Source organism: Lygodium microphyllum, unplaced genomic scaffold (genome assembly GCF_053477565.2).
Source record: "Lygodium microphyllum isolate KBCC unplaced genomic scaffold, Lygodium_microphyllum_v1.1.10 scaffold_48, whole genome shotgun sequence".
NCBI classification, from domain to species: Eukaryota; Viridiplantae; Streptophyta; class Polypodiopsida; order Schizaeales; family Lygodiaceae; genus Lygodium; species Lygodium microphyllum.
This window is the reverse complement of record NW_028229531.1, coordinates 293,288-309,592: the sequence shown is the minus strand read 5'-3', so window position 1 is coordinate 309,592 and position 16,305 is coordinate 293,288. Positions and strand designations below refer to the sequence as shown.

Below are 16,305 nucleotides of genomic sequence, written 5' to 3'. Positions count from 1 at the left end.
TTTAGGTCAATATAGTAGTCTTTTGCTTTTGATGGAATATTTTTTTATTCTTTACCACTTGATAATTATTAAGCAGCAACTTTAACAAACTATAGAAATACGCAAGATCGTATAAAAGTTTAATTGCCTTGAGATTCCTAAGGAATTTCTCGCTTTCTTCTCAAGTGTTTGTCTTTCTCATGTGCCCACCTCATGTCTCCATTCAAACATCATCCCCCAACATTATAGCCCACATCATAATCGATAACACACCCTCCTCGATCACATTCCATTTGCCACCCATTTTGCCGCATCAAAGAACGTGCAAAGGAAGAGTCATACGCATGTATACACACACACACAAGGATCACACGTGTATATATTTATATCTAATACGTATACATACACACACACACACACACACGAGAAAGTAAGATACTCTGATCTCTTCTTTGGTGCAGAAGATAGAAAGCTCGAGAGCGGATAGTTTATGGAGCAAGAAAGAAAGAGAAGAGGAGGGAGGAAGGGACATGCTTGTAGATAGATGAGAGAGAGAGAGAGAGAGAGAGAGAGAGAAAAGAATCTCTAGTGATTCTTGCTAATGAACCATTAAGCACAAGCAACAGCATATTCTAGAAAGAACCACTTGGTAGAGAATTATTAGCGCATTCTTTTGCATGATCCTTTGACCTCAACTCCATCATGAAATTCCATATAGGTGGAATGATAATATGCATGGGCGTGGCCCTTTTGTCCAAGTTGTGTAGACATTTTCCAACAAGAGAGTGAGTATAACAAAGGCTTCTAGCAAGTAATGACCTTGCTAGAAAGGCATTTCGTGAGAGTTGAAGCAGGCATGCACTCTACAGATATTAGCATAGCATCTCTCTCCCTCTCTCTCTCTCCCCTAAACACTATTCAATTTCCTTTTTGTATTGTTATAGGGCTACCGTGGTCATAGCTAAACCAACCTATAGACTACTTGGCAAGATAATGACAACTCCACACCCATTACTGCATGGAGGCTACCTCACAAAGAGGATATACACTCATAACGTTTGGGAGTAATTCTAGAGCTCTTTCGCAAGCCCAATCTGCTTTTCAACACACACACACACACACACACACACGCAAGCTTATCTACTTTCCTATCAAACCACGGATCAAAACACGGGGAAAGTTTTAATTGGATGCTCAACAAACACTAGATAAGACTTGAATGAGCTTGCATGCATGAAATGTGATGCTTGAAGTAATTGAGAGTGTTATTGAGCATGTGATAGCAGGCAAAATGCTTATTTGGAGAGTGAAGAATGACTCTTTGTGCTTGTGACAAGGTTTTGGAGTAGATAGGAGAGTAGATAACCATGTGTGTGTATGTTGAAAAGCACGTTGGGCTTGCGAAAGAGCTCTAGAATCACTCTAAAGGTTATGAGTGCATTCCTTCTCTATGAGGTAGCCTCCATGCAGTAGTCGAGTATACAATCGCTAGTGTAGAACCAAACTTGGATTGCCATTATCTTGCCAGGTAGTCCATAGGATCGTTTAGCTACAACCGCAGTAGTCTCGTAACAGTGCAAAAAGAAAATTGAATAGTGTTTATGAGTGAGAGAGAGAGAGGGAGAGAGATGCTATGCTAACATCTATAGAATGCATGCCCTACTTCAACTCTCACGAAATGCATTTTTAGCAAGCTTTTTACTTGCTAGAAGCCTTCATCATACTCACTCTCTTTATCGGAAACTATCCACACAACTTGTGCAAAAGGGCCACACCCAAGCATATCATCATTCCACCCATGTAGAATTTCATGGAGCTAAGATCAAAGGATCATGCAGAAGAATAAGCTAATAATTCGATACCAAGTGGTTCTTTCTAGAATGTGTTGTTGTTTGTGCTTAGTGATTCATTAGCATGCATACAATTTCAAGAGCCTCAAATGAAGCTCTAGCTCTTCAACACTTTGGTCACACCAACACTTATGTATGGGGCTTCCATATGGGGATCAAGCCTCTACCACACAAGAAGAGCCACATAGAATTAGCAACTACCTAGGGGAGAGGAGATATATGAGGGGTGGAGTAGATGGAGAGACCCCTAGTACTAATGATCCCGGGCTATAAAAGGAAGACCCCTCTAATGCCATCGTTAATCTATCTTTCACCCAGTTAGAGTTTTTTTCAACTACCCTAAGCTCTTCGCCTATTATCTGTCTGGATCGCCATCTAAACTTCACAGTAAAAGCGCATGGGTGGACAGAGCTATCTTTGTATCAATTCATTTGAAATTAAAGCAATCTCTGTTCTTCACATATTTGTTGTGTGTACTCTACTCCTTAGATTCTGTCCGCTATGCCATGTAATTTCTACACAATGTAAAATCTACATGTAGCAAGGCAAAATAAGCTGTCTATCACGAAACTAGGTGAGTTACCCTATTTGTCCCCCCAAATGTGACCAAAACGTTTTGAGGCCGAAATGTTTCTGTTTCAGGCAACTATGGCTAAAGAAGAGATCAAAGTATTTATGTGTGTGTGTGTGTGTGTGTACATATAAGATATATATACATACATGTATGCATTCTTTTGTATGTATGTGTATATGCATATGCATGCACACGACTCTTCCTTTCCATCCTTTGTGATGGGGCAAAATGGGTAGCAAATGGAACCTGATTGAGAAGCATGTGTTATTGATTATATTGTAGGCTATAATGTTGGGGAATGATACGTGAATGGATGCGTGAGACAGACGCATCGATAGATGCATGAGTAAGACAAGATAGGAGAGGGAAACAAACACTTAAGAAGGAAGTAAGAGATTCCTTAGAAATTTCAAGGCTATTGAACTTTTTTAAGATCTTGCGTATTTCTATAGTTTTTCCAACTTACTGCTTAGTAATTACCAAGTGGTAAAAAATAAAAATATTTTCTATCCAAAGCAAAAGGCTACTACATTTATCTAAGCTTTGCCTTGGCTTCAAGATCCGACGGAAAAGTAGGTTTAATACTTTCTTGGCAAGCACGTACCTTGGAATTTTAAAAAAACTATGTTTATCCAAACTTTACTTTCAAGATCCACAGAAAAAAGCACCTAAATGTTTCATTGCTTCAAAATCCAAAGTAAAAAAAGTTCAATACTTTCCTCGCAAGAAGATACACTTACATTTTCTTTCTTCAACTCTGTGCCTACCTCTTTGCCATGGAAGCTGTCTCAACTCCTTCTCCGCCTCCTCCATCAGATTCTATTCTATTCTTTGCTTCCTATCGTTTCGTACCATCTGTAAAAAGCTTGGAGGATATCCCTACAAGAGACACCCCATGTGGAACATGGACTATAGAGTTTAGAACAAGTGAAATTGATTCTTTATCAATAGGTGATGCACAAAGAGCTCTTGAGAACAGAGCTATAAGCCATAAAACTCTTTTGGCTTCCAGGATATAAGCAAGGAACCGAATCTCAACCAATGGAGAGATTATAAAGCGACCAAAAGTGCAACAAACTAAGCTTAAGAAGGAGGTACACAACCTCAAAGTACTACTCACTTCATCTTTTGTCGAACTTTCCCAAATCAAGGCTCTCGATTGAACAAATTGGAGGTAGCTAATCTAGATTTGTATACTCCCCTTGCTCTGAACAAAGAGTTGGCAGCCCACCAACCTCGTATACTCTTGCTGTTAGCAAAGTATGTCAGCTCATATGTGAGTTTGAGCATGTATTATGGGTGGGCACACTATGTAGACATTTTAGGCATTTTTATTGTGTAGCATTTTATACTTTATGGCATTTATTGCTGCCAGTCGACCAGCATTAAATGCTGACCGACCTTACATATTTTATGACATTATTAATGCCTATATATTCTAGACTCCTCCTCCTAAGTCAGTCGATTCACCACCTGGAGGTCCCGTGGAGAGAGGTGCCGGTGCCCACCCAGCCGGTGACTCACTGTTGTATGTGACAGTCTCGTGTCTGATATATGGATTCCATTTCCCGAGCATACATCTGAGTTCTCATCTGTATTGTGTTCTTTCTTTCCCTTTCTCTTTTGTCTTGTGTTTCAACAGTTAATTACAACATATGTTTACGCTTCCATTGCTGCTCCACTTCTGACATGGTATCAAATTTCAAGATTTGTGCTCATGCTGCGTTTTCTTGCTGATTTTAGGACTATTTTCACCCTTGTTGATCAGGTGACTACTGCTCCATACAGGCAATCTGTTTTACTTGCATTTTCTGCAGATTTTCCATCAACTGCTGTCTACCGGCCCTCTGTTGCTTGTGTTTTCAGTTTTCCGACTCTTGCGACTTTCAGCCTATTTGTGGCAATATTCAGCCTGCATTTTGGCGTTCCTAACTCCTTCCTGGCTGGGCGACTGTAACTTCAAGCTGTCTTTGCTGTTTTTGGCAGTTTTTTGACCGATTTCTTGATTTTTTGCAGCAGCTTTTGTCTTCTTTTGGTCAGATTTTGGGTTATATTGTACATGAACTCTTGTTTTTTGCAGTCTGTGCTCGTGTTTTATCTGTGTTCCCTCTCCAAATACCTTCCTTTCTCTACTTCTCTTCTGAATCCTCTACAAATGGCTCCTTCGTGCACATCCACTGATGACAAGCTCCATGGACCTAATTATTACACGTGGAGTCCGGTGATGAAGACCTCGTTCATCCAGAAGCAGTTATGGTATGTGGTTTGCGGAGCTATTGCACATCTTCAACGGCCTTCTCCTATTCCAACTGATTTTGATGAAGACAACCATGAGGAAGCAGTGCTTACATGGAATTCGGATGATGCCCGTGCTTACTCGGCCTTACTTTGGTGTATTTCCAAAGAAGTCCTACCGGTGGTCACCTCCTACAGGACAGCTTTAGACGTATGGTCGAAGTTGCAATTGATGTACAAGGCTCCTTTCATCATGAAGGCCGTTACTCTCTATGGCCAAAGTTGAAACCAAAGATATGATCCAATCATTCCTCCTTCGAGTTACCCAGATCCAGGACCAGCTTCGGACTATGCAGTCTGCCCTATCAAAGGCACATCTTGTTAGTACAGTACTCTACAAGCTTCCTCAGGAGTTTGATGGAGTGGCAAATGCTTTACGGGCGCAGACATCTACAACTCATGTCAATTTTCTTCATATGTTCTCGATGTTGCTTGAGCATGAGGCGACTTTGCGACTACAAGGGCGGCTTCCGTCACATTATGGAGGTTCAGGTGAGGCTCTTACAACTTCAAAGAGGGTTCGAAGACAAAGAAGTCAAAGGCCTCAGTGTTACCACTGTGGCAAGAAGGGCCATTTGCAGGACTACAAAGAGTTAGTGGCTTCTAGAAAGAAAAAGAAGCAGAAGATAAAGCGGGATGCAGACTCCTCCAACGAGTCATCATTTGCCTTAGATTCCGACTCCGATCCTCCAGCCTAGACAAAGTCCAAGGCACAGAAGGGATCCTCTTCTTCATATCGTGGGAAGGGCTTGGTGGCCCCTTCCTCAGCTACTTTCTAGTGGTGGTGATGAAATCATCCCTCATGACTCTCCAGTGCCAGAGAGGGAGTGTGAGAGGGTGGTGAGATGGAGCAGTCGCACCTCATCTATAGTTCTTACACATACACAGAATCCAAAGAGGGACGTCCTTGACACATCAACCAAAGTCTAGCAAGTTTAAATCCTGGAGCTTGGATTAACATCCAGGTTCATGATGGAATGGTTACTTAATAAAGAGCAGGTGGCTTTCGTCTGGAGCTTACATGAGGGGACACTTTGACGCTCTAGCCAAAGAAGGGGAATCCATGGTCATTTATGCGCTGTGGCATTGGTGACAAGATGGTCACGTGTGCTATATTAGCGGCATTGTTGACAAACATTAAGAGCTACTACGATCTTCTCTATCTTCAGGAGAGCTGGTATGATCGATATCGACATCAGGTTCTCTCCAAGGCACCTTGGTGGTGGCTTAACCACCCATTGCCTCAATATCCATGGGTCTACTCGGTGGTTCTCTATTGTATGGACTATGATGAGTCCTTTATTATTGTACCATTGTATTGTATCAAATCACCCATGATCTGAGAGAGGATGTTAGCAGAGTATGTCAGCTCATGTGTGAGTCTGAGCATGTATTATGGGTGGGCACATTATGTAGATATTTTAGGTATTTTTTTGTGTAGCATTTCATGCTTTATGGTATTTATTGCTGCCAGTCAAGTAGTATTAAATGTTGGCCGACCTGACATATTTTATGGCATTATTCATGCCTATATATTCTAGGCTCCTCCTCCTCAGAGTCAATTTACCACCTAAAGGTCCTGTGGAGAGAGGAGCCGGTGCCGGTGCCAGTGCCAGTGCGCATGCAACCAATGACTCACTGTTGTATGTGACAGTCTCGTGTCTGATATATGGACTCCATTTCCTAAGCATACATCTGTGTTCTCATCTATATTGTGTTCTTTCTTTCCCTTTCTCTTTTGTCTTGTGTTTCAACAATTTATTACAACATGTGTTTACACTTCCATTGCTGCTCCACTTCTGACACTTGGTTGTATACATTAGATGGAATTATGAGTGATATTACTGGCAGAGCTACTGACCTTGAACCACTTGTGGCACCTAGGGGACCGTCAACTAAAGAACCTTTGGATAGACTCACCTACACAAACTTTTGGTGGCTATACTACAACCAAGCCATTACAATCAAATCATTTATGATACAACTATGCCACTGCAACCTATTTTTTTGAGGTTTATGGTATTCAGATTCTATCCCCTCCTCCCTAGTCGTAGAAGTTGTACAACATCACGGTGAACATTGCAATCCCAAAAGTGATGGTACCCATTGAAGACAAAGTCTTTGCTTATATGCAACGTGCTGAAGTTTTTAGTCTTCACACTATAATTAGATGTTATTTCAGCATACTTAAGAACCTTTGCAATGACAATATTCATATGTTTGAAAGGATGTTAAGCTTCAAAAAGAGCAAAAGATGAGTTGCAGTTGGTCCAAACCCAATTGCAAATGTATTTCTTCTTGATCATACCCTACAAATAAAATATTTTGAGTTGATGAAGTTCGTTTTTATTAATATTGTTGAACATCTTGATGAGCTCGAATGTCTTGAGCCTTCAAGGCCCCTGGTAAAGGCATTAACTAAATGTTTTTTGCCTCAAGTTATCAAGAACATTGAGAAACCAGCCAGATGGGAATTGTGCTATGCATTTCCCACCTATTGGATGGCTCCAAAGAAGAAATACTACTACAACCATTTGAGTAGACAATATTTTCGAGCAACACATGGAATCTATGGAGCCGTAGAATCCCATTGTATCAACAGATATAGTTGATTCAGCTTGATCAATCATCTTCACCATGGTAAGTGTGCTGATTTGAGGGCATACCGTAGTTGTGTGTTTGCACTTAACTATAAGAAATGCTTTGGTAAATTTCCTTGGCTGTTTTTTTTTTCTCTTTCTAGTACTTTCATGTTTTGAATCTGCTACTCATCCCTGTAGTACTTAGTTGAGCTGCTTCGCTCAAATTGTGTTGTCATATTTGGAGTTGTGGAATACGGCAAACAAGAGGTATACATAAGATGAAGTTGCTAGTAGGGGGTGGAGACTAGTTGCTCTATATTGAAGTGCATCGTTTTTGGGTAGGCCTGACAACCTACTTAGCAAATCAATTATCTACTGTTGTGATGTTATTAATTGGTTCCTTATTGTTATGTAACGATGGTATGCTTCTATCTACCGTTGTGATATTGTTGGTTGGTTTCTTATTGTAAGGTAACGATGGTATGGTTTTATCTATTGTTGTGATGCTATTGGTTGGTTTCTTATTGTTATGCAACGATGGCATGCTTTTATCTATTGTTGTGATCTCGTTGGTTGGTTCCTTACTGTTATGCAATGATGGCATACATCTAAACTGGTTAAATTCTGTAATGCTATGGATGTTAAGGACTAAACTAGAGGTTTACGTTAATACTGTTTTGCATCCATGATTCACTGAGGATTATGTGTACATGATAATATCTGGTAAACTCTGGAGAAAATTTTTTGAAAACTTGCTCGTTCAAATTGCAAGGAGAAAATGAACTCAAGACAAGATTTTTAGTATTCATGTCAGGCCTTAGTGTTGTACATTGGCATGTGGTAATCACGAATATGTTGAAGAATGTCCAGCACTAATTTGTAACTACTTAGATTATGCTAGTAGGACTAGTTAACACAAATTTTTCTCCTGCTAGATGAAATTATCAAGACATAGCTTGTGAATCTCTGAAGTACCTTAGTAAAATCCTTACATCTTGAAAATTGTCAGTTTTGATTCATCATAACTTAATTATTACTATGATTTATCCTATGGTAATACTTACTATTATAATCTGTCAAGGTTCATACAAAGTGGTACAACATTCGTACCATTCTACACGCATATATCGTTTTGGTGCAAAATACCTTATGTATTCCACTTGTTAAAATAGTCTATCTTTTCAAGAGTATAATTATTTATTATTTACATGCTTTATAACACTCTTCTCGTTGATAAGAACTGGCATAAGCCTATTGGTTTTTGTAGGACCTATGCCTCGTAAGTACTATGTTTCAAATCCTGGCTAGGTTGTGGATTTTTTAAAATTAAATGACACTATCATATGTCATGAACATTAGCTAGGTTCAAAATCATTGCGATCGAGCTAGAAGTTTACTTGGGCAAGCTGCAAGCCAGGATGGATTCTTCAAATCAATGAAAAATTCTGCTTTGAACTAAACATGATATTCTGATTTTTTTTCTATGTTGAACAAAAACATTGAAAGTGGGATATATGTTGATATAGTAAAAATGGTCTTATTTGAGATTTTCTTGTACCGATGCAAATAGCATGTCTTTCTTGTTTATCCTACTATAACTACAATAATCACCTATACTTTTGTATGTTTTTATCTGAACTATGCATGATGGGACAGCCATTATCTTTCAACTGCACTTTGGTTGTATAGTCTTATCACTGACTTCCGTGTGTTGCAATTTTTTACTATGCTTTTGTATATTTTCGTCTAGCGCTACACGAGCTTATAGGTAGATTGTATAGTTGTACAATTGACAACCTTGAACTTATAACTACACTATGATCATATAGTCTTGTTGACTACCATATGCTACACTTTTCTCTATGGATGAGATATAGACTTTTCTTGGATCTATCAAAGGTGAGTAGTACCTATACAAATCTACGTCAAGCAATGCCTAAAACATCTGCACTGAATCTTATTTGTTAAAGAATTATAAAAACTTACAAATAGTAAGAATTATGGATTAACATATTCTTATGGTGATTTAATGCTTGGGCTGCTCAAATAAACCAATAATAATAATAAAGAAAATTTCCTCATATGTTAGACAACTTATTTATGATAGAAGTTCAATCACTACTCTAAATCGATCAATCATAATATTGTTCAAGTTAGTAGAAATTAGCCTGCCCTAGAAGACTATACATGAAGTCTAGCCCTTTTAGTACCACCATACTCAAACATATAAAGGTGTCAAAACTCAATTGGAGGTAATAATCTAGACTTAACACGATTACGAAGAAGTTACGTCTTTTGGACTAGTAACTAAGGTTATATATGAAACTTTAGCAAGTGGATATAGGCTGATCTACTAACCATTTATGTTTGATTGGCAAGCTCTCTCAAGCTTGTGGTCTGTTCCATAACACAAAATGCTAGTAGACTAATTTAGAGCTTTCTAGTGTGTATAGTTGTGTTGGTAGCCATTCATCATTAGCCAGAAAGTTCTATTGCGCTTATAATCTATTCCATCCATTGTCTATAGTAGGACATGACATGTTGGTAGAGCATTTGGAGTATTTGTAGTTGTCATGCTTGTGGTTGAGTATATGTTGTTAACTTAACTCTTTTTGCCTATGACATTTATACTCAATTGTAACAGTCTCTTTTCACTGAGGTTCATTTTTTTTAGAAGTGGTATACTTAGCAAGCTTGAATTACATGTACTTGCACTATTTTTCTTTACTTACTATCCACATAGTAAACTAGATGTGTCATTAATAACAAGTGTGGGGAAACCATGAGGCCTACCTTCTAACCTTGATAAATTATGTGCTAGCAAATGTGTGATGCTGATGTTGACAAGTAACAACTTCCCACTTTGTGCTAGCGAATGTTGGATGGTATCCTTAATAGTACAAAAAAATGTAAAATTTTGCATTTAGGCAAAAATATGACTTCAAAATTTGAAATTTAGGTAAAATTACTAGAAAAAGAAAGTATAATTATCACCAAGACTACTGACTACTATCATTATGTCTTACCAATTATATATATTTGCCAAGCTGACAAGGATGGAAGGGTAGGGCCGAGAAGTGGTAGTGGGGTGGAAGAAAGGGAGACCAAGGGATGGGGCATTGAAGCACCACGCCATATAGGGCAAGGATAGAGGTCTCAAGTGTAGTGATGTATCATCATCCATGGCAAACATTAACCATGAAGCACATGTATGGTGAGCATTCTGTGTTTTTTTAATTCATAGAGGGGAGGGACGGGAGTGGAGGGGAGGGGGGAGGGAGGAAGGGAGGCAAGGAGAGAGAGTTAAGGGAAAGTCGGTCGAGGAAGCATATCTCCTTTTTTTAAAACGTTTTACAGAAAATATTAGCCTCCTTCATTTATACTTTTAAGATTAGAATTGCAAAAATATTTGTCAAATACATTTTGGGTGGGCATATTTCCAACATCTGCTAAAGAGCTCGGAAAGGTTTTGAAAAAACAAAAACTCATCTCCTTCATCTATCCTTTTAGATCGGGATTGTAATAAGTATACTTACATTTTTTGTGGGCAGCTTGCAACAATAGTTTGGAAACATCTTGCAAAAGAATTCAACCCCTTTAGCTATCCTTTAAAATTAGGATTGCAGCGATTTCAATTTCAAACTCCATCTCATTATTCAATCCAAAGACTTTAGCTAATTACTCAAAGGTACTACTAGGATATTTTTTAACAATAATTTAATTCAATATATCTAAATTGGATTGCATGTAGATGCTTCAATGACTAAGTCTCTAATTGACATGTTTACAAATGTGAGAACCTAGAAGAAATTCACCGAATACTTCATGATGTTCAACAAAGATATAGTTTCTTCCAATACACTAACTGCAAGATACACCTAGAATAAGAATGCTTATTATAGGGCTTACATATTATTGATTTTTTCTAGATTGAAGTAGTTAGTCAACTTCAGATTTAGGACCTTAAGATAATGATTATTATTATTGTGTTATCTGATGCTTCTGTCATCATACACATAAGATGAAGACCAACACATGTTTTATCATTATAAGATCTCAGCATACTCAATATCAAACTCTCTCTTAGTATACTTAATAGCAAATTTGGTAGAAGAATTCATTGCATTTGTATCAACTCTCTTGTGTAAGAATCAAAGTTTGGCATCTAATATCAAAGTTAACCTTTAACATCTAGAATCACCACAAGTAGGTTGCACTATTTGGATTCACTATAGGCAACATCTAGGATCACTCTAGGTATTTAGAATTGAAGTCAATATATGGGATCATTGCAAGCAACATCTGGTATCATTGCAAGTATTTGAGACCTTAAAGTTAGCATTTAGGATGACTACAAGGCCCAAGTAGAATTTGGGATCATTATATAGGGTCACTAAGTAGCATAAGAAATATGAATGCCATGCATCATTCAAATGATAACATAGGCTCTATGACTATAGGTTTATTTCAAATGAGCAAGTTTGATTTTGAATAAAAATACAATACTTTTTAACACTTTTGGAACGGCAAGCCTTGGATCATAGGCATCCATTTGCATAATGCTAGTCTTCAAGGCCAAGGGATTACTCATACCCAAGTTTACCAAGGGTGTACTATTTAGAATTACAGTAGGTCATTTCTTGTACTACAATAGTAGATTTAATGCGTTGATCAGCTAGGCTATAGCATTGATATTAGAAAGGATTTGCACTAACAATAGAAAGATTTGTTATATTATAAGTCACAATAGAAAGAAGAGATGTAAGCGAGTCCTTCATCAATGCACTAGAAAGGTTTGCTTTGATGAGCTAGGATACAACATTGATACAACTGCTTGATGATGGCATATTGGAGGCCCATGATTCCCAAGTAGCCAGCATTGATAGTAAAGGATGCCCTAGCTACTGAGAAGATGGTACCCCTCACAAGTGATGATAGCTAGCAGCTTGATGATAGCATACTAGAGGTCCAGGATATGGTGCCCTAGTAGGCAACATTCACAATGAGGATACCCACCAGTACTTAGAAGAGATCGTCTCCAATCTCCCTTACTTTAAATAAGCACACCGTGTGAAAAAATGCTCTAAACACAAAACCAATTGTACAACAAAGCATCATAAACTTATAACACATCACACAAATAGGGTTATGGTAACTCAGAGACAACGAACATAGTGAATACTGAAGTAAATCAATACAGAATATACAATGCTCATGCAACAAACAAATTGTACAGCTAGGCAACAAACATACAGAATATTGTGGAAGATGGATTCTAATACAGCTAGGCAACGAGGAAAGAGAATATGCAGCAAACGCAAGTACCTCGAGGTGGAGATCAGCATGGGCGGCAACAAAAGGATGCAAACACAAGCTCTAGGTATCAGTGGAAAGACAAGTGGCAGCAAAGAGAGAAGGTCGCTAGGCTAAGGATGGTGTTGCCAATCAGCAAATGCATAAGCTAGATCAATTGGTGATTGCACAGCAAGGTGGAGGCAGCAAAACACATGCCAATGTATGGGTACAAGGTTGGGACAACTTCATCTGAGATATCCTCTGCAAACAAGGTGTGGGCAGCAAAGCTTTAGCACCAGCAAACTGCAAACACAAGATTGAGAGAGTGGAGGGAAGAATACCTATTTATAGAAAATTTGGATTCTCAATCCTCTCCCACTTAACTCTCTCAAACCATCTTTTAGGGTTTTTACATAAAATAAGTATGTTTGGGGGCCGTTTAAGTGGCTAATCAACATGTAATTCATTTTTTAGCTCAATACCCCCTCTCAAACCCAAAATAGGGCTAAAAAAGTAGTCTAGCCTAAATTTTATTTTTATCCCAAGGCATCCCACCCCAAAGCAACCAAGGCATCAAACAAAAGGTACACGTTGGCTGCCCACTTGTCTACCAAGAATATGGAGGCAATGGTTATCTTACCAAGGGAGTTCAAGTGGTCACCCCAAAGAGTCCAGGGCATCAAACAAAGAGTGCACGTCGACTGCCCGGCGGCCTACCACATCCTACAAAGCTAGATAGAACCACAAATAACCTTCTTCTTTTTTCCAAATAATGAATAAATAATATATAGATATCAGCCAATCAAGTATCAAATAGCCAAAAGATTTTTCTGAAGAGAGTTTTAAACCCAAGTCCTTCACAAAACAAGCAAAACTAGCTCTCACACTACTAGGTAAGTGCCTAAAGATTCATCTAAGTGAGTATGTAAAGCAATATATAGTGGGTATATGGAGAAGCCCGAAAAAAAAACAATAAGCTAGAAAGACAAGTAAAGCAAGCAAGCAAGCATAGAGAAATTGTTTACTTGCCCAACCGCCCTTGTACAGTCATGTCATCCTAACAGTGCAGATGAAAATACAATGTTCAAAATATACAATAAAGACAATGTCTGAATAAAAAACTGTAAGCATCACCACTCTCACGATCAAGAGAATAAGGTGCCCCCTCTCCAAGTGGAAGGGAAAGTAAAGAGGCTTCCCCTTCTCACTATCAAATAGTGAAATGAGAAGTAAGCATCCCCTCTCTCCCCAAGATATCGATGTCGGTGGGAAAAAGGAGAAGCACCCAAAGAAGAAGCGTGTGCATACATGTCTAGCTGAAAACCTGTGAAATGAATGACCTTCAAGGTTATCTCAAAAAAGGCAATGACTGGTCCTGGGAAAGATGCTCCACCAAAAGGTGCAACCGTGAAAAGGAGTACCGAACTATCCAAGTCTTCCCTTCGAGCAAAGCAATAAATCCTAAAGAAGTAAATGTCAACTTGTAAAGAGAAGCAAAAACAACTACATAAGGTCATAAAATATCCAAACTTCAACTTCAATGCAAAGCACAAGGGGGTGCAACATACAAATGTGATAGGACTCCTACTACCAAAAGATAGGTACACTAAGAATCTAGGAAAGTAAACGAAAAAATATGCAACAGAAAAGAGAAGACAAACTAGAGCGTGTCCTACAAGGATCGAGTGATGTGTAGGTGGGAGGGGTACACGGATCATGGTCAGTAGCATTGAAGACTAAATTGCAAGCAGGCTCCACATTCTGTTGGTGGACCGCAAGGTCTCTAGAGAAAGTAAACTCAAGTGCTTCTAGCTACACACTCGAAGGAGAGGGCAACTCAGAACGAGAAGGGGACTCGTCAAGTCTGTCCTCAAGGGAAACAACAAGTGCCCAAAGATAACTAAAGTCCAAAACACTAGAATGGATAGACATTTCTAACAGCTCCTTAGATGTTGGGGGGGCAAAGGAGTCAACTACCATGTGAGCAATTGGTCTACCCTACTATCTCGGCTATGCAGGGGGGTCAGGAGAGCCCTCACCTGATATGCTTGAAAAGGGAGTCTTGGGCGAACTGCCTTTAGCCTTTAAACGGCGCTCATTATCAAAGTGACCAACCTTTTGACAATGTTGACAATACCTACTTTTCTTTGGTACATTCTACCATCCAAGTTTAAGATTTAACTAGAAAGTTTTTTACGACTCACTAGCTTGTTTTTTATTTGGATTTTGATTTGAATTTTGAGTTTGCTTATCCTTCCCTTACTGCCCCTTCTAAGAAGATGTAACAAAGGCTTCCTCTGTAGAGGATGCTCTATGAAACTAATCAGACAACCAAGCGTAACACGATAGTTGACACTCAAATTCAAAGAACATGGGCATGTTTAGCTATGAGATCACTTGTTGCACAAAGTCAAAGTACTTCCTTGGTAACTTGTTTAAGAACAACTTGACTTAGTCATCAAGAGACTTAACAGCCCTAGTAGCGGAGAACTCGGTGACAAGACACTAATATTTTAAGAACAATCACCAAGGTGCAACAACACGACAAAAAGAAACAGGTATGCCAACAATGCAGCAGACATGACTAGCTTCCACCACCACCTTTCTCTCGCTACTAACCCTCTTGCGCAATCACTCACGTCGATCACAGGCCTCAACAGCACCATCTACATCAACACTGGACACCCACGAGAGATTCTCCAGGGATGAACAATCAATAGACAACTTACAAGGGGGAGTTCTGCAATCGTTTGTGGCACGTTTGCCAAAAAAAAGCACACGTGGACCTATCAGAGGTGAAGCACGACGGTCTCCATAGCCAAGAGCTCCAAGCTTCCGTGGCTTGTGGGCACGCTAATGTATGAGCATTGAGTTAAGTGATGAGCATTTCTCCTCTCTCGCAAGCTCTCCATTGATTCTCTCCCTCTCTTGTGTGCGTAGGTGTATGCGTGTGACATGTTTGTGCATGCATGTGTGTGCATCTGAGAGAGGTGATCTCTCCATTGATGCATGTATTGCATTGTGTGTGAGTAGACTGTGTCGATTAGCTTGTGTAGACAAGTGTGTGCATAGCAGTGGCACACCTCCAAGCACTAGCTGGGTTACATTCTGTAACGTTTTAACGTAAAATTAAAACGAAAAGGAAAAAAGAAATCAAAAACGGCCGCGAATGTCACCTTCAGCACTGTCATCATCACGTCTGTCGTCCGATGTATCTCGAAAGCAGCGCAATCATCCATCACAACGCGATCCTCAGCAAAGCTCGTGTGAAAGGCAGGAGTAATCTCCAAACTCGATTTACAAACGAACAGCTTGCACGCGTTAAGAAAACCTCCCCTTGGCTTAAGTCTATATAAAGCCTTAGGGGGATAATTAGTTAGGGAAGGCGCTGACCGTTTATCCTAAGGCGCCGGCCATGAGAGAGAGAGAGAGGAATTAGGCCATAGATGGAGAGATAGAAAGAGAGTTAGAGAAGAGATATTGGGGTTCAAGGAGAAGGAAAGAGAGAGAGGAAGAAGAGTAGGGATGGAAAGAAGAAGAGAAGGGTAGTGGGAGGGGACAAGGGAGGAGAGAGAGAGAGAGAAAGGGAGAATTAAATGAAAAGGGGGAATAAGAGGTAAGAGGGAGAAAGGGCAAGGAAGAAAGAAGAAGGAGAGGAGGAAGTTAGGAAGCTAAACATGGATCATAAGGGTTGACCACCAGGCATGGAGATACCCTAGCTTAAGTACTT

General features: G+C 39.4%; 1 protein-coding gene across 2 annotated transcripts in view; it reads right to left on the bottom strand.

Moving 5' to 3' along the window:
- Positions 1-16,061, bottom strand: part of LOC148008906 (uncharacterized) — a 129,821-nt gene extending 113,760 nt beyond the window's left edge. Inside the window, exons 1-2 of one of the 2 annotated variants that reach the window (XM_087673929.1) lie at positions 15,752-16,061; positions 10,074-10,170 (exon numbers count right to left, since the gene is read on the bottom strand). In XM_087673929.1, the coding sequence (XP_087530055.1) occupies positions 10,074-10,170; positions 15,752-15,814 (160 nt within the window). In that variant the 5' untranslated portion in view covers positions 15,815-16,061. The remainder of the gene's footprint in view (positions 1-10,073; positions 10,171-15,751) is intronic. The other variant, XM_087673928.1, reaches the window with a different exon arrangement.
- Between the last annotated feature and the right edge of the window lie 244 nt (positions 16,062-16,305).